At 38.5% G+C, this 24,488-nt stretch overlaps 1 protein-coding gene across 20 annotated transcripts in view; it reads left to right on the forward strand.

The window, feature by feature from the left end:
- DST (dystonin) overlaps positions 1-24,488 on the forward strand; it is a 453,023-nt gene that overhangs the window by 233,297 nt on the left and 195,238 nt on the right. For 19 of the 20 annotated variants that reach the window (XM_053664982.1, XM_053664966.1, XM_053664967.1 and 16 more), the window contains 3 exons: positions 487-564; positions 2,144-2,236; positions 24,001-24,167. In XM_053664982.1, the coding sequence (XP_053520957.1) occupies positions 487-564; positions 2,144-2,236; positions 24,001-24,167 (338 nt within the window). Of the gene's footprint in view, positions 1-486; positions 565-2,143; positions 2,237-6,824; positions 7,939-24,000; positions 24,168-24,488 lie in introns of those variants that run through there. The other variant, XM_053664973.1, reaches the window with a different exon arrangement.

Raw genomic sequence — 24,488 nt, forward strand, 5'->3', positions numbered from 1 at the left:
TAAGTAAAACTCCACTGTCTTTCTCCTTCTTGGTGATTTTTTTATACTAATTGCATGCTATTTTACCTTATTTTCATTTACATGCCATAAATATATAATTTTAAAAATCATCTTGATAATAGAGTTTCATTAAGAAGGGAAAAATGGAGACATTTAATTCTTTTGATGCATTAATAGTTTAATAATTGTAGGCTAGAATTGTAGTTTAGTGAATGTAAAAATCTATATGTTCTACGGTATTTTCTTTTGGAATAAAGCATCTGTTTAAACAAAATACATTTGGAAAAACCCCTAGTAGTTTAAATTTAATCCCAGATGATACAAAAAAATTAGAACTACCTTTGAAAATTGAATGGATTTACCCAAACAGTAAATATTGTTTTGACATATTAAGATGAACATGAATTATATTTATATAATATATTTAGCATGATCAGTGGTATTAGAAACTAGTGTTTTTTATACCCTGCATTTTTCTATCCTTAGCCCAGAGAAAAAGGTCGGATGCGTTTTCACAGACTACAGAATGTACAAATTGCACTTGACTATTTGAAAAGACGCCAGGTATGATGTTTTTCAAAAATTGTAATCATATAAACATATGTGACTGAGTACATCTACACAGGAATCTGTTAGGGAATGAAAAAGTTAAAATGACTATGAATTATAATCATTATATGCTTGTGCTTTTGTGAGACAAATGTTTTGAAATGGTTTTAAACATTTACTCCAGACAAAAGAAAGTTAATAGCTGGTGTAAGTTTAGAGGAATTATAAGTGGCTATATTTCCATTTGAATAAGAGCTACCAATTTTCCTTCTGTGAGAATTGGAGTGCTTTTGCCTAGGAAGTTAATAACAGAATGTTAAGAATGTCTCTGAACAGTTCTTAGTAGTAAGGAGGCAATACCTTAATTTTTATACTTAGTTTATAAAATTATTTTTATAAAAATACTTTGTATAATACTTAAAAAATAGTGTATTTTCAGTATTTAGTTGTGATAAGGCAGTAATTTATTTTTTAGAAATAGATAATACTGGGTAATTTGTAAGTGGCTAAAAATAAAACATTTCTGGCAACAGTCTCCAGCTGGCTTGAGGTTTCAGAAGAAATCACAGAAAAGAATGAACATCATGCTGGATATGATCTTTTTAGGTAGCATTGTGTATTATAGTCATGTAGACTGAATAATTGGTTTAATTCAGGAGAATTAAAAGTTGCTGAAAACAATGGGAAAGCAGAAGTGACAGCAATTTTGACTTTTTATGGAGTAGGAAAAAGGAAGGGAGGGAAAAGGGGTGAGGGAAACTATCTTATATTAGTCCTTTATTTAGGTTGTTATGAATATTAAAATGATTTTTATTTGTTAAATTCTAGTAAATACTTTATGCTTAAATATTATTTGGTATTTACATTATTATTTTTAATTCTAGTGGAAGTCTCATGAAGGATTAATTGTTAATTATGTCTCCTGGTGTGAAATGTTTTGGGCAGTATCTAGTTTAGAAAGTAAAATGTTAGATATCGTTGTACTTAATTTTTGATATTCAATTCACAATATTTAATTATTTTGTCCATTCAGGAGGTAAACATTAGATGACATCATTACATTTATTTACCTGATTATGACATATATGTTTTTATGTTTAAATAGCTGTCCAAATGTCCAGTCACTCATATATTTACTTATCTGGGTAATAGTTTAGGATAAATAGAAAAATAATGCTAGCGTTTTTCCTTTTGTGAAGGAAGGGGGAGAAAGTTTTCAAAATTATTTTATGGTTCAGAATAGTTTCCTGCTTAACTATAAAATAATGCTTATTTACAAACTTCCAATTTTAAAGATCTCAAGTACTGAGGACTTCTCACTTGAGTTGTATTTTGTTTTTGACAAATGAATAATTTTATTATTTTATCTAGAAGACAAAACTAAAGCAATACTCATGTTTCTTTGTGATTACTATATAATTTGCAATAAAACATGAGTGAAGATAGGAAGTAAGATAATATTTTGAGGATTATGGTATTTGAATCATTCAGTTTTTTCTTTGTATAATTTAGAATCGCTTTTATGTAGGTAAAGATAAGTCACATGATGGTTTGAAAAACGTGTTGTTTTCTCTCTTCTTTGCAAATAAAACAGGTGAAATTAGTGAACATTAGAAATGATGACATAACAGATGGAAACCCCAAATTGACTTTGGGATTAATATGGACAATAATTTTGCACTTTCAGGTAAGCTCAGTTTTTCTTGATTGTCATTTCTTTTAGCTTCTTATTGCTAGTTTTCAGATAGTTCACCTCAAAAGTGAATTACACATGCATATACTATGGGAGGAAATAAATTTACGGTTCTTTTCTTATAACAATATATTTGCTATTCCTTTCAAGTAGCTACTCGTGAGCCCGGTACCCCATTTCCTGTTGTTGCCACCCTTGACCGTTGTTAGAGCAGCACTCGTAATCTCCGAGTTGGAAGACAAGATTCTTTTTAACTGGGTACAAACACATTTTTTTTTTTGTTTATTGGAAGTATTACCTGGCTTAGATATATGAAAATTTTATTACTCAATTCTTAATTTGGAATGGTTTCCCGACTATGCAAACTATTTTCTTTTGTTGATAGACACTAGATGGCAGTATAAACATGATAAAGAGGTCTGAATTAGTATTCTTGTTTTCGTATGGAACTACACTTTTTCAAACAAGAGTTTAGGAGAGTAAATGCAAATAAATAAAAATTGATCAGCTATGAATTATTATTTAATAATTCTTGTGCCAATTGAGGGTTGCTTTCGTAAAATTATACATTTTGACAAAATCATCTTCACTCAAATGCAGTCCTAATTTGGGGACTTGCTGTAGTTCAGTGGGGCACTCACACCGTGTTCCGTGTGCAGCAGAGTCTGACCCACGGCAGGCGCTCGACACCCCTCACTGACTGACTGCCATGCGGCTGGACTGTGAAAGGGGGAGAGATAGATAGCTTGCCAGCTTCAGAAAGGATCTGGGATTTTAAACCAGATTCTGAGAAAAGTTAGATTTATTTTTTCTTTTGAAAAACTTGATCAAGAGCCCTGGCCAAGTGGCTAACTAAATTGGTTGGAGTGTTGTCCCATTCACCAAAAGGTGGTGGGTTCGATCCCTGGTTGGGGCGTGGACAGGAGGCAGCTAGTTGATGTTTTTTGTTTGTTTGTTTTTTTCTCTATCTCTCTTTGGGTGAGGATTTAAAAAAACAACTGACCGGGGTATAGGATTTGTAGGAGAATGGTGGAAAATAATGTACCTGGGGCTCATTGGGGAATAGGAAAAACATGACAGGGATAGAGAGTTAGAGGAATTAGAGTCTCGGCAAGTTCCAGGTTTTGAACGGGCAGCTGAGCAAACATGCAGCAACCAGAAAGCAGAGGGGCAGACTCGGGTGCCCGGAGACCCAGGTAACCAGGTGCCAGGCCCCCAGACTACAGGGCGGCTAATACAGGTGAATATCCACTCAGCTGGGCATTATGTCAGGGAAATCCAGAAATAGGAACCGGCAGGACCCTCAAGGCCTGTGGGTTTACGTTTTTAGAGCACCCCATCTTGACGGGACCCAGAGCACTGAGCACCCAACCAAGACTGGGATTTGGGCATGGAGCCAGACCTTGTTGCCAGAATTGGGAAAAGACTGAGTAGAACTTGCCAGAAGCTGATTTCACATGGAGTTCCTCAGCCACTTTCTCAGGGATTCATTAATTAGCCCTAAGTGGTTCACGCCCCTCAACTTTTAGTAGGGTTGAAACTGCAAGAAGCCCGCTTTGGGGGGTTAGAGGCCTATTGGGACAGGGAGCCAAATCATATCGCTACCGTCAGAACTGGTAAGACAGGCTGTGTCTGGGTTTTGAATTTCAGAGTAAGAAGCCCCGTGGGGCAGAGGGAAACCCCTCAGGTTTTGGAGGGAGGCAGAGCTGCATTTCATTGCCAGCTCTTTTATGTACGGCTGTGCCGGCACTGAATGAGCCATTTAATCACCCTGCACCTGAAAAGTGGTGTTTTAGGAAACTCCATGTCCATTCTGTGTAAAATAATTAAAACGAGCAGAATCCACAGTCAGGGAGATAATCTAAGAAGTTGAGGTGGAGATCTCTGGGTAAAGTGATAAAGGCCAAGGCTCAGGTGGGGATGAACAATTGAATCCAAGAGATGACATTTTGAAGAAAGGGACTTAGTGAATAGAAGATGAAGGAGAAGGAATAAAGGTGATGACTCTAAACTTTCAGCCTGGGAGGTAAAAACCAAGCAAGCAACCAACCAACCAAGAAAGAACAGAAAATAACATTCAATATTAAGTCTTAGAAGAGAGGAAGTCAAGACAGGTAAACTTGGGAGTTACCAGTATACAAGTGGCCGTTGAATCTGTCAGAGACAAGGTATCTTTAGAGGATCTAAGAGATGCATGTACATGGAGAAGGGCCTAGAGCAGAGGACAGCACTTTTGGGGAGGGCTCATGATTAGGGGTGCAGGAGGAAGAAGATCCATTTGGGGAAAGAGAAGAAGCATGTTTGGTGAGATGGGTGAAATGACAAGGATGTGTAGTATTGATGAAATCAAGGGAAGAGAATTTCAGGTGGAAAGGCGTAGTGAGCAGTATGAAACGGTACTAGCGAGCAGGAGAAATTTAAGACTGAGTGCACAGGGTAAGAATTTGTATACAAGGAAGGCATCAGAGACCAAGGAGAAAATACTCCCAATTTCCTGGGAGCAGAAACCAGAAAATACAACAGACCAAAATAAGAGTAAATGATTGTGAATTAGAAGTAGTATGTTTAGACCTTAAGTGTGAGAAAACTTAAGTGAGATGTCATTCAGAAAAAGAATAATGTATTAAGAAAGCCCTTTGGGGTTCAGGTGTCTTTGGGGAAGAGAGGAGGACCCGCCACAGAAGAACCAGAAGAAGTTTTGATTCTAATATAATCCTGTGGCCTCTCTTAGGACCACTGTGTTTTAGCACCTGAATTAGAAGATAATGACTGTTGCATTATCAACAATATTTAAATATTAGACCAAGAGCTATTTAAATGAAACACATCAATGTTTCTGTAAAACAGAAATGTTCCTTATTTAGATGCAATGACTTGTTTTAGTACTTTGATAATTTAATATTAGAACAATTTTACTGGTTATGCCAAGCTACAAGGCTGTTTATAGTAGTGGTAGTCATTCTCATTCAAAGTGACTGGGCTTTTTTTCCTTTCTTTCTTTCTCTCTATACTTTACATAAGTAAGGGAAGTAATGTCAGAAGACCAGCTTATTTATTTTAAACTATCTGTTATGAGCATCACACATTGAACCTATTTTCTAGTCAGGCTGGTGGAAGGTAAGCAGTATCAACCCACCACTCCTGTACCATTAGCTACCATATGCTAGATCCAGAGATACTAAAATAATGAAATATGTAGTTCTGTCTATTGGGAGAATGTTCATAAAACTGAGTATAGTCTAGGGGAGTAAATTTATTGCAATATAAATACAAATAGGGATGTAGAGGAAGGAGTGTTGCAGTAGGATTAGGAAGGTCTTAAGGGAAATTTTCACTGATGTTACGGATTGGCTCTGCAAGGTGATGGCCAGCTACCAGGCACGGAGCAAAGCTGGGCCGTTTCTGAGACAGGGAGTGCTGTGCAATGGTCTGAGCCTGGACAGCTGGTCGGTGTGGCAGGGTGGGGGGCGGGGCAGGTGATGCACAAATCACTGGCTGCGCCTCCATCGTGTTGGTGCAGATGCCAGCTGTTCTGCTTGTAAATTCTCTTGGAAAATGTTTAATTGCCATTGAAGACACTGAAAATCAAATAAAAATGAACAACAACAGAAAAAACAAATCAGAGGCTTCGGTTTTGGCAGCTTGTCTTCTAGGATATTCACTTTTTGCCATGGAAGTTTGTTTAATTTTCTCTTTAAATGACTAAGGAAAAGCTCACCATGTAGGCTTACTAATGACAAATATCGACAACATTGCTAACCTGACTCTTTAATTATGTTTGTATTTAGAAAAACCTCACGAGTTTCATCTTTTGATCAGTCCAAGCACTATGTAGAAAAAAGCAATTAGCAATTTATTTTTATTAGATGATTTCTGCTTACGTGTAGGTCCAGCCATGCCCTACTGATTTCCTTTCTGCCGAGCTATGACTCAGTGTTGGAAATATGCACACTTAGATAATCAGCTTCCATGCTGGCTCATTATTTTTATAGCAAGGTCCTAGAAAAACTATGTAATATTTAACTAAGGTACAATTGTAAAAGTTACATGTAAAGTTTAACTGCCCTAATTCATGTAAGAGAACACGCAAGTGTTTCTTTTGGCCAAGTGTTCCATGCTTTAAATCATAAAATTTATCAATTTGCTTACACGAATATCCTAATGAGCACATAATGGAAATGGCTAGGAAAAACATTTCAAACAATTTGAAAAATAGGTTTTAGAAACAATTTTAATAGAATATTTTAGGCATTATGCATTTATTATATCTTCTTCAGCTGTTAAGTTGTGCTGTTACTTTTTTTATGGCTGTTTTGAATACAACTTCTAATGTACTTTACAGAGATTTTTGAGTTTTCTTTTCAACTGCCAAAATTAGTTGGTGTTTCTTAAGGAAAAAAGTTAAATGGTAGAGACTGTCTGAAATGAAATTCGAAAGGCACTTTGAAACGGAATGTGAAAGGCACTTTGGTAAATGTCTCCTCTCTGGCATTTGCTTTCTGTTTGCACTCAGATGTGTTGAATCACAAACAGTTTCAAAGGTTAACACAAACTTGGGTAGCGTAGCTGCACTTCAGAAAAGTGAACGTTACAGTGGGGGTTGGAACCTCCTTGTATAACAAAGCTGAGCATGTGCCTTGCGAGCTCATCAGTGCTGCAGTTTGACAGTGAGCAGTGATGTTTGTCTAAGAGGATTGGTGGCCAGAAATAAGTCACACTGTCTAATGAGACACAGGGACACAGCCGGGCAAGATGCCATGGCATTTCTTGCGTGTGCCTTTCTCATAAGCAAAATGGCCTCGTGCTGAAGAGGATGGTCACACAGTCTGAGGAATTACAGGTCAGAGTGGAATTTTCGGGTTTAATGGAGATCTAAGTAAGCTCTAGATTTGGAAATGAGTGAATCTGTGGAACTGTGATCTCCTGCAAATCCAATGGGGAATGTCTGTGGATGTGTAAAAGCTGAGAAAGAAGAACAGTATTTAGATCCTGCCAAAACTCCTTGGAGCCCTGAAAAATATTCTCCCGGAAGAAAATATTTCAGAAGAAAACCAATCAAGAAAATTGTAAATGACACAGAGCCAGGAGAGCCAAACAATGAAAATGAAGGAAAGAAGAAGAGCAGCATTCAGCTCTCTAGAGAACAGCCGGTTCTTTTGTCCAGGGGACTGGCACAGGGAGAATCTGCTGCCCCAGACCTCACATTGGAAGATGGTATTCGGCAAAAGAAGGCAGAAGTGGTAGCTGACGGCGTTAAGCAGAAACTTTTGCCGAGTGCTGTGAGTAGTTGGCCTTACGGTGTGAACATTTCCCCTGCTGAAGGCAGTGAAACAGAAATAAAAGTTAGTGAGCTGGACGAAGGGATTTCAGAAAAAGACAGCACTCCATATTGTGCAAAGAGGAAGAAGCATGTAGATGATGTCAACACAAGAGAAGTAACATTCCAGTGCAAAACTGATGTTTTTTCTTTACGAAACGCAGCCAGCGTCAGTTCCACTGACTGTGGTACAGAGAGAGCACTTGAAAAAAGTGAGTTCTCTGAAGACCCATCAAAAACTTTTAGCAGTGGTCAGGAAAAACAAAACACTGAGAGATTTTGTCCTCATGAAATACACCATTTTCAGCTTGGAAAAGAGAGATGTCATTCCCTCTGTACTAACGTGCCCTCTACTTCCAGGGACACTAATGAAAATGAGGTAAGTGAGATGTGACACCTGAGTTTAAGGTGTCAGTATGTTCTCCAGGTGCTCACATCTGACTGCGGTTCTGCCAATTTTTTTTAAGTTATTTTCGTATTAGTTTATGTGAAAGCTGTAGAGTTCTTGGTGCATTTACTTTGTAGCTGTAGGTTTGATTTTTATGATTTTATTTCTTGTGACATCACTTTCTTTAATCACACTTTAACTTCAAAAGCCCATACATTTTTGTTATTGTTGGACTACCTCTTTAAGAGAATGTGCATCTTTTAAAATTTCTTTAGTTCATATTTCTTCACTTTTCCAATGGAGTAGCCTTTGGAAACTTAGCAATACTGTAGGCAAAAATTAAATCAGAAAGTGGTCATGATGAGACAATAGCTTCATGACAAATGCAGGGAGGATAGAATCCAGTGATTAGTAGAGACTTGCTGATCGGTGAGTTTGAAAAGCTGAAGTCTAGTTCTCTATCAGTTTTTGTGTATAGAAACACTCATATATTGCTTTCAAGTCTCCACGTGTGTGTATGTTGGGGGCGAGGGGCGCAGATAAAATTGCCCTGATCTATTCTGTGTCTTTGTTATGAGTTATTCCCTGATCCCAGTCTAAAATCAGAATCATTTGGGCAGCATGTCCTAGGAATTTGAATATGACACAGACTGCCAGGATGTTGAGATCTTTATTCCTAACACTAATCTTTAGCTTTAGACACGTTACTTCCCTAGAGTTTTTAGTTTTCTTTAAAATGTAAGTGAGTATGTTTTACTTGCCTGAGAAGTACATTACCCAAGCAACCTCCTCTACCTATTACTAGTGGGATTCAATGGCTTTTTTAAAAAGCTATTTCTACCTTTGTCTTTTAGCACACATTCTGGACGTGAGTGGTACATGTGATGTTAAATGCTCTTGGCCAGGTCGTTGCATCATGGGGTAGAGGTCAATTGCATGGTGACAGGATGAGGCTTTTATTAAGGCTAGTGTACACGATCATCATTGGCCTTAGCCTCGGGTTCTCCTGAGCTGTTCCTGTTTATATATACACCGCCACACCTTGCCAATATTATGTCATCAACTCTATTTACATTTTACAGTGTCTGCGTTTTACAAAGAAAGCATTCAGGCTATGTTATTATCTGTGTAGGTCCAGCATAAAGGTCAGTGCGAGAGGAAGCGACTTGGCTGCCACGTGTTTATGAATGGAACCACTTGGTTTGCTCACATATGTTTTCCAACTGTTTTTTTTTTTTGCATAATTTGGAGTCAAGTAAGGCTTACATATTTTCATTAATGGAAACTCTTAAAATCTGTTTCCTCATGGTACATAAGCCCCTTTTCTCTTCTAATTGTGTATCTAATAATTTTTGAAACTTCAGTGAAAAATATGTGTGAAAAGAGTCATCAACCTGCCATTCAAATTTGTGAAATAATCATGATATGGATGTACTTAACAAAGTCTCACACATTTTTGGTAAAAGGTGAGCAGGGCAGTTTTTATTTGCCTGAGGAGTTTGATGTCCATTCCTCTGTAGTCCAGATAAAGACTGTGTATTTGGTGCTGCACAGAGTCAGAACCAACAGCTTAGCTACTGCTCATAGGACATCCTTCCTGTTGCTTTGGAGGTGTTTGACTCGGTTTGCTTCATTACCTTCCTTTTGAACTTTGCACAGAACTCTTTATTTTGCATTGGAGTTTACATGCTTTCTTGGAGAATTAGGTGCAGATGAGAGCCTTTAGCCCTTGATTAGTATTACATCCCAGAAATGGGCTGTGGCCCCTATTCTTTGTACTTAGTCCTTCAAGAATGTTTTCAGATCCTTTCTATTTGATCCATTCTTACTCTGAGACATTGGTATGCGGGATTGAGCTTTATGACTTTTGAGTTTGCTTCCAAGTAAAGTAGAATGCAAGTCTTTGAACTTTTCTTAACCTCACCGATCCTGTGAAATTTGTCTGTCTTCGTATAGGCGACCAGCCTGTGTCGTCTTTAAATCACCTTGGTTGCAGTCACATGCTGACCTAGAGTGGCCTTCCAGGTTTAGGAGTTCTGTGGCGGGGGCTCAGCCAGACCCTCCTTCAGTGCCTAAATGGTAGAAACTCACAGCATACCTTCACTAGGATAAGGAGGTATACATGTAAAAAATGAAAGAAACACCTTAGATTTGTACATTGCTTTAGAATTGAAAAAATGCTTTTGGACACGTGCTTTTGGATCCTCATTACAACTGCTTGAAATAGGCAAAATGTTCAGTTTTTCTTTTATAGAATGAAGCAATAAAAACTCAGAGAGGTTAAAGAATGTCCTTAAAGCAACAAGTGACATTAGCTGGATTAAACTGTGTCACCACACCCCACTTTGATGAATTGTCAAAGTTCTGAAAGGGACTGATGTGAGTCAGAGCAGGGGTGGGTGTTTATAGGAACACATATCCATCTATGAAGGGTGAGTGTTACAAACAGAGGTGGCAAAGGTGGGCCCTGTTTGGGGCAGGGAGCAATGAGCTCACTGTCCATCCCTTCTCAGCGCCCCTTTATTTGTCTAGACTCATGTGCTTCCTGTACCTTCTGACAGTCTCCAATCTTTGCATGAGAGCTTTTCCCACAAAGCACTCTTTTTTCTTTAGTTTTACAAATCTCACCTCATCCCAGTCTTTAGATTGATTTCAGCATAAATGGTTGTTTCCTCTGTTTATAGGCCATTGGTTCTGTAACTGACCACATGTATGCTGTGAGTTTCTACCATTTAGACACTGAAGGAGGGTCTGGCTGAGCCCCCACCACAGAACTCCTGTAACTGTCACCTAAGGAACTTTAAAAAATATAGATGCCTGTTGTCACTCCAGTGATGATAATGTCATAGAGCAGGTGGGGCTCCGAGAGTGATTCTCACGGTCATGGCTATCGATAGGGAGCTTGTGACCCTTATCATCCTGTAGCAGTGCTTCTCAAAGTGTGACCCCAGGGTCCTTGCAGTAGAATCACCTGGGACATATGTGAAAACACCTTACCCTAGATTTAAATTGATCGGAATACCTTCTAGTGGGGCCTGAGAGAGCACTGCTTATGTTTCAGGCACCCTCCCACATGTTTCTTAAAAACACTAATTTTGAGAACCAGCATCACTCGAGCTTAGCATGTGCCAGCCTTTTCTTCTTAAAGTGGGTTTTCTGATAAGCAGTGTGGATTATGGGCTGGAAGGCAGGAGGTGTGAGTTCTAGTCAAGCTTTGCCTCCAGAGAGCTATGTGACTTGGACAATCTCCATTTCTCTAGGTCTTTGGTTTATGTTCTAGAAAGAAAGGATATTGGACTAGACCATGATACTACTCTTAATAATAATGGGATTTGTCGAGTCCTACTGTATATCAGACACTCTACCATTCTGTTATTTAATCTTCAGAGCGAGCCAAGGAAATGGTTCTATTATTAGCTCCATTTTACAGAGGAGTCAACCAGTAAGTGGAAGAGCTTAGATTTCACCCCAAAGTATCTACTAAACTGAACATTTAACTGATGCAGTTCTCCCACATATAGTCAGTTTTAAATTTCTATGAATCCATGTATTTATATGCATAGCTTTTTGATTATTTTGTGTTCTCACTTCCTCCTCCATCCCTCCCCTTTTTAATGTCTCTACCAAATATTTATTATTTACTTGTTATATATTGAACCAAAAGTTGCTACTCGGGGAGAAATAAAATATAGTCCTTTCTGCATGCATTATACCCCATTGTTTGTTCATAACAAATGACCAGGGACCATGGCTGTAAACGGAGTCACCTGAAAGTTAAGCTTCTAAGATGATGATCATGAGTGATTTTAACACTTCCCCTGCGCTATACTGTGTAGCTGTCATGAAAACTGAACTATCCTTGTACTCCTTTCATCCTTTGGTGAATTGACAATGAATAGCAGATACCTAAGTAGGAAAGAAGCAGAGAAGGAGTATGGACATTGTACTAATTATGTTATCAGTGTCCGAATAATTAAGAGTTGAATATGTTTATTAATTGACTTTCACATTATAAGCACTTAAAAATTGAGAATGTCTCAACACGTGAGAATACATTAATCTTCAAGTTCACTGAAATATAACATTTATTCAATTTTTTCTTTTTTAAAAAATATTTTATTTATTTATTTATTTATTTTTACAGAGAGGGGAAGGGAGAGAGAAGAGAGGGAGGGAGAAGAGAGAGTGAAACATCAACGTGTGGTTTCCCCTCACGTGGCTCCCACTGGGGACCTGGCCTGCAACCCAAGCCTGTGCCCTGACTGGGAATCAAACTAGCAACCCTTTGATTCTCAGCCCATGTTTAACTCACTGAGCTACACCAGCCAGAGCCAATTTTATTTTCTTTAACAAAGTCTTTCATGAAGGTTAGGCTACAGAATCTTAGAATGCAAGGACTATGATAAAATCTAAATGTTGCACCTTTCATATGGTACAGTTCCTCTACAGATCTTGAAAACAAAGGTCATTTGACTTACAGTTGACTAACTCATTTCTTTTCAAATATTCCATCTTTTTAAATGAAAATTTTTTTTACTATTTTTAGTCATTTGGACTTTAGTTGGTAAAAAATTTAGTTATAAAATAATTACATGGATTTTGGGTCTCTGTCAGTATTATAATGCCTCTGTCTTTTCAGTTAAATGAAGCATACAGAAGTTTAGAATCCTTTGCTGTACAAGACTAATTATGTCTATGGATAGTTCTCCCCATATATGAATAAGAAATAAATGAGCATTTGCCAAAGGCAGCTATCAGTTTAGGGCATTAGCCCTTGAAGCCTATCAACCTTTTACTTTTATCCTCTATTTAACTCTTCCTTTTAGGGAGGCAAACCTTAAGCAAATACAATTTAAAAAACATTTTTGCCATATTTATGGTAAAAAATATTTTGTGGGGCATTTTCACAGATTTCTTAAACTTGGAAACAGACACTAAAAATATGTTGATTACATTTGTTTCTGCCAAAATAGTTCAAACATCTTTGAAGAGATTGTCTTTGGAAGCAAACATCTTGGCTTGGAAATTCTGCCTGTGTTGACAAAGTCAATATGGAACTTTGTTTGCCTGACTACAGTGTCAAGTATTGTGAATAAAAGAGTTGAAGCAACAGTATTCTTCCTGGTACACAGTTACCTTCGCTCACTACAGGCAGGCACTGTACTGAACCCTGTGGGCAATGTCATCTGAGTCAGCATCTTTGAGGCGGTACTTCACAGGAGAGGCAACTGAGGTCCAGGGGAGCCACAGGGTAGGAAAGCGGTGCTGTTGTAAGTTGCACACAGGTTGCCACCCTTCACAGCTCTGTGCCAGTCTTCCAAAGTAAACTTCTACTCTTGGAATGATTATGTTAAGAGAAGCGTGAAATAGAGGGATCTTGAGATCCACCTTTTCTAGCCTGCTGCTTTCATTCTCAATAATACCTAAAATCTCTCAAGTAGTATAAACTCTATTTTTTAAAATTTTAACAAACATATAAAAGGAATTGAATTTCCTTTGATAATGCTCTTGTGTCCAATCCCCTAAACCAATAGGAATTACATGTTTTGTAGGGAAGAACAGTGGACTAGCTATCAGTTCTTTGTCTACTGTGTGTCCTTTAAATAGTTTTTGCTCCTGTGAAATGAGATGGTTCATCAATCGTTAACACTCCTTCTGGAATGTTGTAGGGTATCACTATAGATTTGGAATAGTAGAGGAAAGAAAACTTACGAGATCTTGAGTCAGAAGACTTGAAATTAACCCAGGTCTTTCCATATTTGTAAAATAAGGTGGTTTCCTCTTTTGAAGATTAAATGAGGTTATATATTTGAAGAAGACTTAGTAGATTGTCAGCACTTTATGACTTTTATCATATTAATATCTTCTGCTCTTGTGAAAAAGAGAACGCCTCTTGTAGCTGTCTATTGAGTGGAAGAACTTTATACATTTTCAAAAATTTTAACGGAGTACTACTTGCTCTCTGTTGGACAAAAAGTGTTCTGCGCAGGCAGAGCGGGCTGCTGCCTGTTGTCCCGAGCTTCACATGTCCTTGCACTGTTTCTTCAGCAAATGTTTACTGAGTACCTATTATGTCTCAGACATTACATTCCTTTAATCCCATAATTACCTCAACATTTTGTCCACCCGTCAGAAAAGAAATAGCCTGGGGAGGAACCAATTTTTGAAGGTAATATTGGTTATTTACACCTGAGCACAGATACATTTCAAAGGCATTACTGATAATAAGTATGAGAGAGGAGGGAAGGTAATGCCAGGGGCAGAGCGCTCTTACGTGGGGGTAAAGGCTGTCAGTTAAGGCAGCGTGCCTGGTGCAGTGAGGAGTGTTTCTGCGAACCCTGACGTCCCAGGTGTATCTTCCCCTGAACACGTGTAGTGTGTGTGTCAGCTGCTTTACCGATATGGAGACTGATCAGCTCCAGTGAGAAGGGCCTTGACTGTCAGGGGCTGAGGGGAAGCTGGGCAGTGCAGTGCCCCTTTGTGACCTATGTGTGTGAAGCCATTTTCCCAGCGGTCAGTGCCCTGAGAGGAAACAATCTTGGTGGCTACTGACACAGAGGACAAATTAGTCTGAGTTGTCAGCATAAGTTTCTTTTTTAAATATGCAGGAGAAATATCACTCTCTTCTTGCAGATCTGCACTGAAATTGCGGAGACCTAAGGCCATACCCTAGTCCTCCTGCTCATGTGCTGTTAGACCCTGGACCGTGGCCCCGCTTTCAGCCTAGGCTGGGTCACCAGTGGGACTAGGGAGTTCACCAAATGGCTTTGAGCTTTTTTGGTTCGAGTTCCCCTGGTTCCTTAATGCGTCACTATATTTATGGCCTGTTCAAAACTAAATATTTTAGTTTGCTTAACTTTAGAGATATTTTCCAATGTCACACATAAACATTTATTTATTTAAATTTCTTGTGGTGACATTGGTTATAATTTTATAATACATTACCTGCATATTGCACTGTGTGCTTACCACCCAAAGTCTAGTCTCCTGTCATCACCATACATTTGACCTCTTTTACCCTTTTCATTCTCTCCCCACCCTTCTTTCCTCCTGGGAATCACTGTACTGTTGTCTGTGTTTATGAGTCTGTTTGTTTTGTTTGTTCATTTGCTGCTTTCTGTTTTATATCCATCCCTCCAGTGAGTGAAATCATATGGTTCCTGGCCTTTTCCATATGACTTAACTTCAGTTAGCATGATATTCAAATAGTAAAGTTTATTTAAATGTTTTAATCTTTTTAATATGTTATAATTATTTAAAAACTTAAAGACAAAAGTTTTATTATTTGCCTTACAGAGAATAATGAAATGCATACATTTTTTAAAATGTGCATTACCTTTTAGGGAGTCTGTGACTCAACTTTGGAAGTTGACTGTTCTTGTGTGCTCAGTGCATACCAGAACCGTGACAACATGGGTAAAAATAGGGCGTTCCTGTCGTCCAGTTGTCTGGTGCCATTGACTTGGCTCAAAGGACTTTCACATTTACAGCCTCAGCTGACCAACACAGTGAGGCTTTTGCAATCCGTTTAGCAGTAAGTGGGTCACCTGGCAACGAGCTGTGCATGAAGGCACATTGTGCAATGAGATGGGATGTGCTGGCTGGTTTTCTTTTGTTGGAAAGCCATTTTGGTGGGAAGCCACCAAAGTTCGACAGTGTCTCAAATGTATAAAAACTGCTTTAGATGAATGATTCACTTGCAGCTGAGGTTCACTACTGGACACTGGGTTCTCACTGAGTAGTCTCTGGGCCTGTGCCCTCCCTCTCCTGGGCACTTTATGTAGTGGTCAGGGCATTCTGTTATTTTGGAAAGTGAGGCTAATTGGAAACTATTTTTCTAAGGTGACAAGGCTTATATGACAGTCATACCAAATGAAAACTTGAAATATGTTTCTAATGTCCCTCCCTCTCTGTGTTCCCTTCTTATTGAGAAGGCAGTTAATCCATGCCATGTTGGGCAGAGTGTGGGGAGGATGTTCCAGGGGGAGTAGTGACTAGAACGGAAGACTGTGGGAGAGAGGAAGCATGTGGTTCACATGGTTCGAAGTTTATATGGTTTGACCATAGACTAGAAAGAGAATGTCTTGAGTCTGGAAAGATCAGCCAAGACTGAGCTCCATGACTGTGCAATGAGCTGGCAAACTGGAGTAAAGCACCACCTGACCTGGGAAGTGAGAACAGGGCAGGACGTGGTGCAGTGATACTAGCTAGGAGACTGCTACTAATCCTGACACGGAGGCTTAGTTCCAGAGGAAGCTGCAAGCTCCCTTGTCCCTAAATGTCCTTCTAGGTCTGTTATGACTGTGCCTGAAAGACGACATTTTCCCCTGTGCTCGACCCGAGAGCCTCTCCCACAGCCCCTGCGCCTTCTTCTTTTAGTTCCAGTTATTAGGGTTTCAATTGTTGAGTGTTGTCTGAGCTCTACCGAGAGGGAGAAGGGAAAATATACCATAAAGTACCTGTGCTATGTGTCAGGGCAGAGGCATTGTGGGAAAAGATAATATTGGAAAGGGCATGAGGGTTTTTTTGTTCTTGGTAGTATGATTTTTTAGGCTGAGTTAAGTTTTTGGGTTTTTTAAATTTTAGTTTTGGGCCTGCTTATATGGAGTGAAAAGATAAAACAAACGGTGAATTCTTTGTTCTTAAGGCCCAGAATCCTGAACTATAAAAAATGACTTTATATATTGAATGTCTGAATTATTTTTTATGCTCTGAAGGGCTCAACATAGTTTCTTCAAAAATGTAGCCACTGGCCAAGTTTCCAGTTCAGTGGGTTGAAGACCTCCTAGCCAAATGGTTAGATTTTCTGAGCGTTTGTTTTATTAATCAGTAGGAACAGTACCCTTGGAATTACATTGGGAGAACCTGCTTTCTAACATGACCAGACAGTTTTGCGAATGCCTAATGTTGAGGGTTTTTATAGCCCAGTACTGTTTTCTGTAAACCAGCTTTTGTCAGGGCTCTGGAAAATATTTGCCCTTGACATCAAAAGCTTGCAGATTCTCTTTTTCTAATTTAGGCTTGGATTATCTAAGAAGAGGAATACGTGTAAGTAGAGTGGTGACAAAGAGCAAATTACCCTTCTTTGCTGTGGCCCTGTAGTGATGTCACCCCATTCTGGGCTCTACTGTGTGGGGAGGAAATAACATGTCCTCTGTAATTCAAGTGAAATAAAGATTTGGCCTTTCATGCATGTGATACGTACATATAGCAAAAAGGATATGAAGGTTGGGTGTTTTCCTGTTACTTTTCTGTAACCATTTTCATGTGGGACTTGAACTTATCTGATAATAATAAATAGTAAAATATGATTACTTTTGCAGAATCTGTGATAACTTACTGAAATTTCACATTTAAAGCAAATAAGCCAGAAAAAAAATTCAGTGAACTTTCTTAGTTAAGTAAAATAGGAAGCTCCTAAAGCAGACCAAGGCATGATATTGCCAACAGTGAAACTCAGTTCTAGAAGAAGATGGAAGCTTTGGTGACCAATATCATTCTAGACGTATTGTAATTGTGTCCTCAAAGATAACTGTTGAAATTGAAGTTGGAGTTCACTTGGTTCCTATGGTTGTATGGTTTTCTGTAACACATCTTTATAACTGAAAGCTTAAGGCAAGAGTGGAGATGACAGAGCTGACTTGATCAGGACCGAGGTTTGGCTGGGTGGTTGCAGGCTAAGGAGAAAGGTGTGAGGGAGTTGAGGATATTGAAAGTGACAGATTTTGTAGTACAGGCCAGATAGAGAAGGATGTAATGATAGATGAGGACTCATAGACTGGGGCAAAATTTGGAAAGATAAGAAATCTGAGATGTTGTCAAAGCCTAATAATTGGCTTAGCTAGAGGTTAGGGAGGGAAAGTACTAGAAGAATGGAAAACTGCTATCAGAAGGTAAATATGTAAGCTGGACTTGCTCTGGTTCAAGATGCCAAGATCTAGGATGTGGTATGTGAACAGCTAAAGTAGAGAGAAGCTCAAGGACTGTAAGGATGAGGTCCTAGGTGAAGGAAGGCATATACTCAGCCAGGTACCAAACCTTTGGGATGTGGGGATCATTTCTGAGGAGAGGAAGAAGGTGGTAGTGCAAGAGTGGCCTATAGTGTAAGCAATGAGGTCTTCATACACATGAATAATGATTTGAAAACTATTGGCTTTGCATCACAGGGGAGTTAGAATACCTGTGGTACCTGAGACTTGAGTTAATGCAGTGGGGGACACCTGGAGTCCAGTACAAAGGTAGAAGCAGTGTAAAGTATTGAAGGGGTAAGAGACTTTGTTTGCTTTGGAATAAGTATTTCTGGAAAGTTTAGGCCTGGTGGCAAGCTGGGTCAGGAGAGATGCAGCATGAGAAGCTCAGTTACAGGAAGAACTTGAATTTGGGTGGTAGTCAACAATGACCTGGATGTGAGGCATGAGGGCTTCAGATTTCCAAAAGGAACTCGGGTATAAAGTATTTCATTTGTTTTTGACACTGGCTGACAGATTGCTGGTGAGAAGCTTTAAGCAGCAAACACTATGAATAAAAATGCAAACATTTAGTTTTTGACAAGCCAGGCACTGTGTTAAGCACTTGATGTAGATTATTCCATCTAATCTTTAAAACCACGCAATAAGTAGAAGATATATTTTGTCTTATAAAGTTTCAAAATGAGGAAATGGATTTTTGAGAGACGATGTGAATAGCTCGGGTTCATAATTTTAATTGGAAAGAAAGAAGTAGAACTCTCATTATTTGTAGACGACTTGATGCTATATAGAGAGAACCCTAAAGATTCCATCAAAAACTACTAGAACCGATAAATGAATCCAGTAAAGTAGCAGGACACAAAATAAAGATTCAGAAATCGGTTGCATTTTTATACAATGATAATGAATGATCAGAAAAAGAGAATAAAAACAATCCATTTAAAATTGCATCAAAAAACAAAATACTTAGGAATAAATTTAATCAAGGAGCTAAAATACCTGTAACATGGAAGATTATAAGACACTGAAGAAAGAAATTAGCCCTGGCCAGTGTGGCTCAATTGGTTGGAACATTGTTCCATAAACTGAAGTGTTGTAGGTTCGATTCCTGGTCAAGGCAGATGCTGAGGTTGTGGGTTTGGTCCTGGCCATGGTGCATATGAGAAGCAGCCAACCGATGTTTCTCTGTCACATCAATGTTTCTCTCCCTCTTTCTGCCTCCCCATCTCTTAAAATTAATAAGCATGTTCTTGGATGAGGATAAAAAAAGTACTTGCATGTAGGACAACTTAGAATGAATGAATGGAATCTACTGTATAACAAAAATGCTACACACCATTAAAATAAAAGACAGAAACTGAAGAAGATACAAATACATGGAAGCATATACCATGCTCAGGGATAGGTAGAATTGCTATCATTAAAATGTCCATACTACCCAGAGTCAACATAATTCCTATCAAAATACCAATGGCACTTTTCACAAAACTACAACAAATAATCCAGAAACTTATGTGGAGCAACAAAAGATCCTGAACAGCCACAGAAATCTTGAGAAAGAAGAACAAAATTAGAGGTGTCACACTACCTGATATCAAACTATACTATAAAGCTATAGTAATCAAAACAGCATGGTACTGGCATTAAAAAATAGATTAAAGGAACAGAATAGAGAACCTAGAAATAAACCCATGACTATATGGTCAATTAATATATGAAAAAGGAAGCAAAACATACAGTCGGGTAAAGACACTAAATTCAATAAATTGTGTTGGGAAAAACTGGAGAAATACATGCAAAAAAATGAAAGGTCACCTTCTTATACCATACACAAGAATAAACTCAAAATGGATTAAAGATGTAAATTTAACATCCAAACTCATAAACTCAAAGAAAACATAGGCAGTAAAATCTTTAACAATTCTTTTAGCAATATTTTTTCTTATATATCTTCTTGGGCAAGGGAAACAAAAGAAAAAATAAAGAAATGGGACTACATCAAAGTAAAAAGGTTTTGCACAGTAAAGAAAAACATCAACAAAATGAAAAGACAACCTACTGAATGGGCGGAGACATTTACTAGTGATACATGTCATAAAAGGAGTTACTGTTCAAAATGTATAAAGAATGCATGTGACTCAACATCAAAAAACCAAATAATCCAATTAAAAAGTGGGCAGAAGACCTAAATAGGTACTTCTCCAAAAAGGACATACAGGTGACCAATAGACATATGTAAAGATGCTCAACATCAGCAATTATTAGAGAAATATAAATTAAAGCCACAATGAGATATCGCCTCACACCTGTCAGAGTGGCTGCCATCAATAAATCAATAAACAACAAATGTTGGCGAGGATGTGGAGAAAAGAAAACCCTTATGCACTGTTAGTGGGAATGTGGATTGGTACAGGTATGAATTACTACATGCCTTAGGGCCCAGCAATTCGACTTCGGGTATATATTTAAAGAAAGGTAAAACACTAATTCAAAAGAATATATGCACCCCTGTGTTCATTGCAGAGTTATTTACAATAGTCCAGATGTGAAAGCAGCCCAGGTGTCTGTCCATTAATACATAGGTGGATAACTAGGCCAAAAAAAAGAATGAAATCTCACCATTTGGGACAGCGTGGGTGGACCTGGAGGCTATTATGTTAGGTGAGATAAGTCAGAAAAAGACAAATGCCATATGATTTCACTTATATGTGGAATCTACAGAACAAAATAAATGAACAAACAAAATGGAAACAGACTCATAGTTACAGAGAACAGACTGTGGTGGTTTACAGAGGGGAGGAGCCTTGTGGACTTGGTGAAAAAGGTGAAGGGATTAAGAACTACAAATTGGTAGTTACAGAATAGTCATGGGGATGTAAAGTATAGTATAGGAAATATCAGGGGGATCACTTTGTAAAGTACATGATTATTTAACCACTGTGCTGTCCACCTGAAAGTAATGCAAAATAATGTTGAGTATAATCTGTGATTGAAAACTAAAGTTAAAAAAATCTGTTAACTCGTGGAGAATGGGATGTGACCCCAGGCAGCAGGAATTGAAACATCCCCTCATCATCACTGTGTTGCCCCACGATTTGAGGGAAGAAGGCCTCATTACTTCTAGTGCCCAACCTGGCCGGTCGTTATGGCTGGGGCACTCGGGCTGTCCGGATTTTACATCGGGTCACAAATGACAAGAGCAGGTTTACAACTTTCGGTATTAATTTACTTTTCTTTTTAGTTTTGGCTACATGGTGTCACCAACAGTTTGATACACTCTATAGATAGTGAATGATGGTTCAGTATATTTTAAAAAATACCTTACATTTCTTCGTGGGGGATAATATTCAGTTAATTGGAAATAGCAGGAGAAGCTGAAAATAATGTGTTAATAGTCTTTGATACGTTGAAGTTTGGTTCATAATGTGTTTAAATCTGTATTTTTAAATTATAGCCTTTTAAATAGTGTACGCATGTGTAATACTGAAATTTTTGTGTATATTTATCTATTGCGTATCATCTATTTGCCTGAAGTTTATCTATTAGCAAGAAACTTATTTAATAAGAATATGTGATTTTCTTTTGGTTGATGTTTAGACTATTTTCAGACTTCTAAACTTTTCCTCCTTTAACATCATTTCTTGGGTAAAGTACTGTTTAGCACTTGAACCTATTAAACTTAAATTGGTACCTTGCAGTTGAAATTTACTGACTTCCCTTGTTCACTAGGTAATTACTTTTGTGACTGCACTGGCCTGGACTGTTCCTGACCCGGGAGAAAATAGCCTCCCCTCCCCCAGCTACCCCCTTTTTCTTTATATAGTTATAAATACCACCCATGTAGATTCTTCTGCATTGTAAGGGTTCCCCATGTAGCTAGTTTTATAATTTGTAAAGGTTAAAAGGGACTTGCGAAATTTTACCTAGAGGTTTATTGTTTTCATTTGCATGGTTTCCTGGGTTAGTTTCACTGAGCCCTTGTGTTCATAGATTTTTATTATTTTAAGGCAGCAAGTTTAGAAGCTTTACCTTTTACTCCTCCTCACAAGAGGAGGAGAATCGGGAGGACAGTGAAGCCAAGATCATGCTTCTCCCTTTGTCAAAAAGAATAATAATCACAATAAAAGAGCTGACATGTTGAGCGCGCACTTACTACACACCAGGCGCTATGTTGTGGAAGTCTCACCACACAGTGTAATAAGTATTCCCATTATTATTTCACAAGTGTTGGAGATGTGATTGAAGCTTACACAGTGTGCTAGAAAGGTTCTCCAGCATAATCTTAAACCGGAATGTCAGTTGGAAGTTGGATGGAAAAATACTGGTGGTTTTTCAGCCTTTTCTGTCTACATTAAAAAAAAAAAAGAAAAAAAAGACATTCCTTCTGTATATCCTTTATAATGTGTTCACAAACACAGTCTTTTTGCATGCTCCGGATTTGAACACAGAAACGCAGGAGAGATGATTGAAATCCTGGCCATCTGTCGAAGAGCATGTCCCTGCTGTGGCCCTGAGTGCAGCCCCACAGGGCATGGCTGCCTCTGCTGAAACAAGGCAGTGTGGGCGTGTGTGGCCATGGTCCCCAGGTGGTGGTGTTGGGGGCTGCCAGGCCTGGTGTGGCCTTGAGCTGCTGCAGAGTTCTGGCCCCAGGTCCCTGGGTTGGGCACCCCTCTGGCTCTTGTAGCAGCTGGGAGGCATAAAGGGCTTCCTGTTTGAGCTTGGCATTGCCACAATGACTAAAGGCTTTCTTTAGTATGGAGGGTTTGTGTATTTATTTATTTTTTGGTTAATTCTCGACTTGTTTTGCTTAACTCTGCCTATTTTGACCTCTGACTCTGTGTTGTATTTGTAATCTCATAGTAAGACTTTTAGGCTGAAAGACTCGAACATTATTTGCTTCTATCCTCTCTACCTTCTCATTTATAGATGGAGAAGTTGACTCATAGACATGAAATAAATTATTCAAAGTCATGGGACTGGTGGCTGGGATTAGAAATCAATCTTGTGACTTTAGTGATTTTTTTTCCTGTTACCAGGTGACTTGTCCCTCCCTGTGTCTTACTTCTAATCTCTTATTTGCTCTTCTTGATCCTGGCTTGCTGCCTGTCTTCCTAATCCTCTGGATTTGTGCCTTGCACTGAATGAGGAACAGTTGTTTGTTGGTGTTAATTGCAGCTTTGGAATTACAGTGCAACTTCTCTAAAGGCACTTCGTGCCTTAATATCATTATCAACAGATTAAGTAGGACAGTTCTCAAAACATTTCTTGAGAAAATGTAAATCATGTGAACTAGTGACTGACCTGGTTTATTTTTTTTATATCATTATTATTATTATTATTATTATTATTTAATGGAAGAGACTTTTAGGAAATCTAATGAAAACCAAAAGCATGGGGAAAAATCAGATGAGAAAGGTTTAACATTCAGTGGGCTGAGCAAGGACGCATGAGAGAATTAAGGAGACCTTAGGCCAACCTGTTATGCAATGCACTTAATTGGATAGGGCACATTTTTCTGCTTTGCACAATATCTGTTGGATCAAATTCTGCTCTGCAGGTGGAAATGTAGATTAATTTGTAGGTTTTACTTTTGTTCCATTTGAATTTGGAAAAACATTTGCTCGAGTTGTTTTAACAGATCTGATTAACAGGAGGGATGTAGATTTTTTTAATGCTGTGATATTTGGCTATAAGAAGAACAATTAGATGCGTGGATTTAATCTTTTTCAGTCTATGAATTGCATTCTTTTTAATCCTCACCTAAGGACATGTTCATTGGTTTGGGGAGTGGGGGCAGAGACACTGATAGGTTGCTTCCTGTACGTGCCCTCAGTGGGGATGGAACCTGCAAACTTGGTGTATGGATGGATGCTCCAACCGACTGAGCCACCCAGCTAAGGCTATTAACTTCATTGAAACTCAGTTTCCCTAGATGTAAAATGGGGAAAATATGCTTAGTTTACAAGTGACAAGTTACAAAAATTAAGTTAAATAGCGCTTGTAGAGTGCTTGGCACATAGTAGGTTCTTAATCTGAGTTGGCGTCCTTCCTTTCTACTGATTTGCCACTTCTCCATCATGTTTAGATCTCTGACATCCATGTCACCGGGGAGTCAGAAGACATGTCTGCTAAGGAGAGGTTGCTCCTGTGGACGCAGCAGGCAACCGAGGGTTATGCTGGAGTACGGTGCGAAAATTTCACTACCTGCTGGAGGGATGGAAAACTATTTAATGCCATCATTCATAAATACAGGTATGGAATTTGTGGAATTTTTTCTGTAGACAAATACGAGTTTCTTTCATTTCCAAATTTTACAATAACCTTTTATTATTACAGAGGCAATACATGTGCAGGTGGAAAAATTAGAAAATACAGACAAGTAAAAGTAAAAACATCACATTCTGACCACTCAAGAGATCTTCTCTCTAAGCTTGGAGCATACACACAGACCACACAGCTATACTATGTCTTTGGATTGTGCTAGTAATCTAGCAGACATTAAGGTCTGATATGTAGAAAGTGACCAAGTTTGTGTATAAAGATAATTGATGAGTAGTAAGATAAGGGTTTAGT

Source organism: Artibeus jamaicensis, unplaced genomic scaffold, assembly GCF_021234435.1.
Source record: "Artibeus jamaicensis isolate MK-2021 breed Jamaican fruit bat unplaced genomic scaffold, CSHL_Jam_final contig_388, whole genome shotgun sequence".
Lineage (NCBI taxonomy): Eukaryota > Metazoa > Chordata > Mammalia > Chiroptera > Phyllostomidae > Artibeus > Artibeus jamaicensis.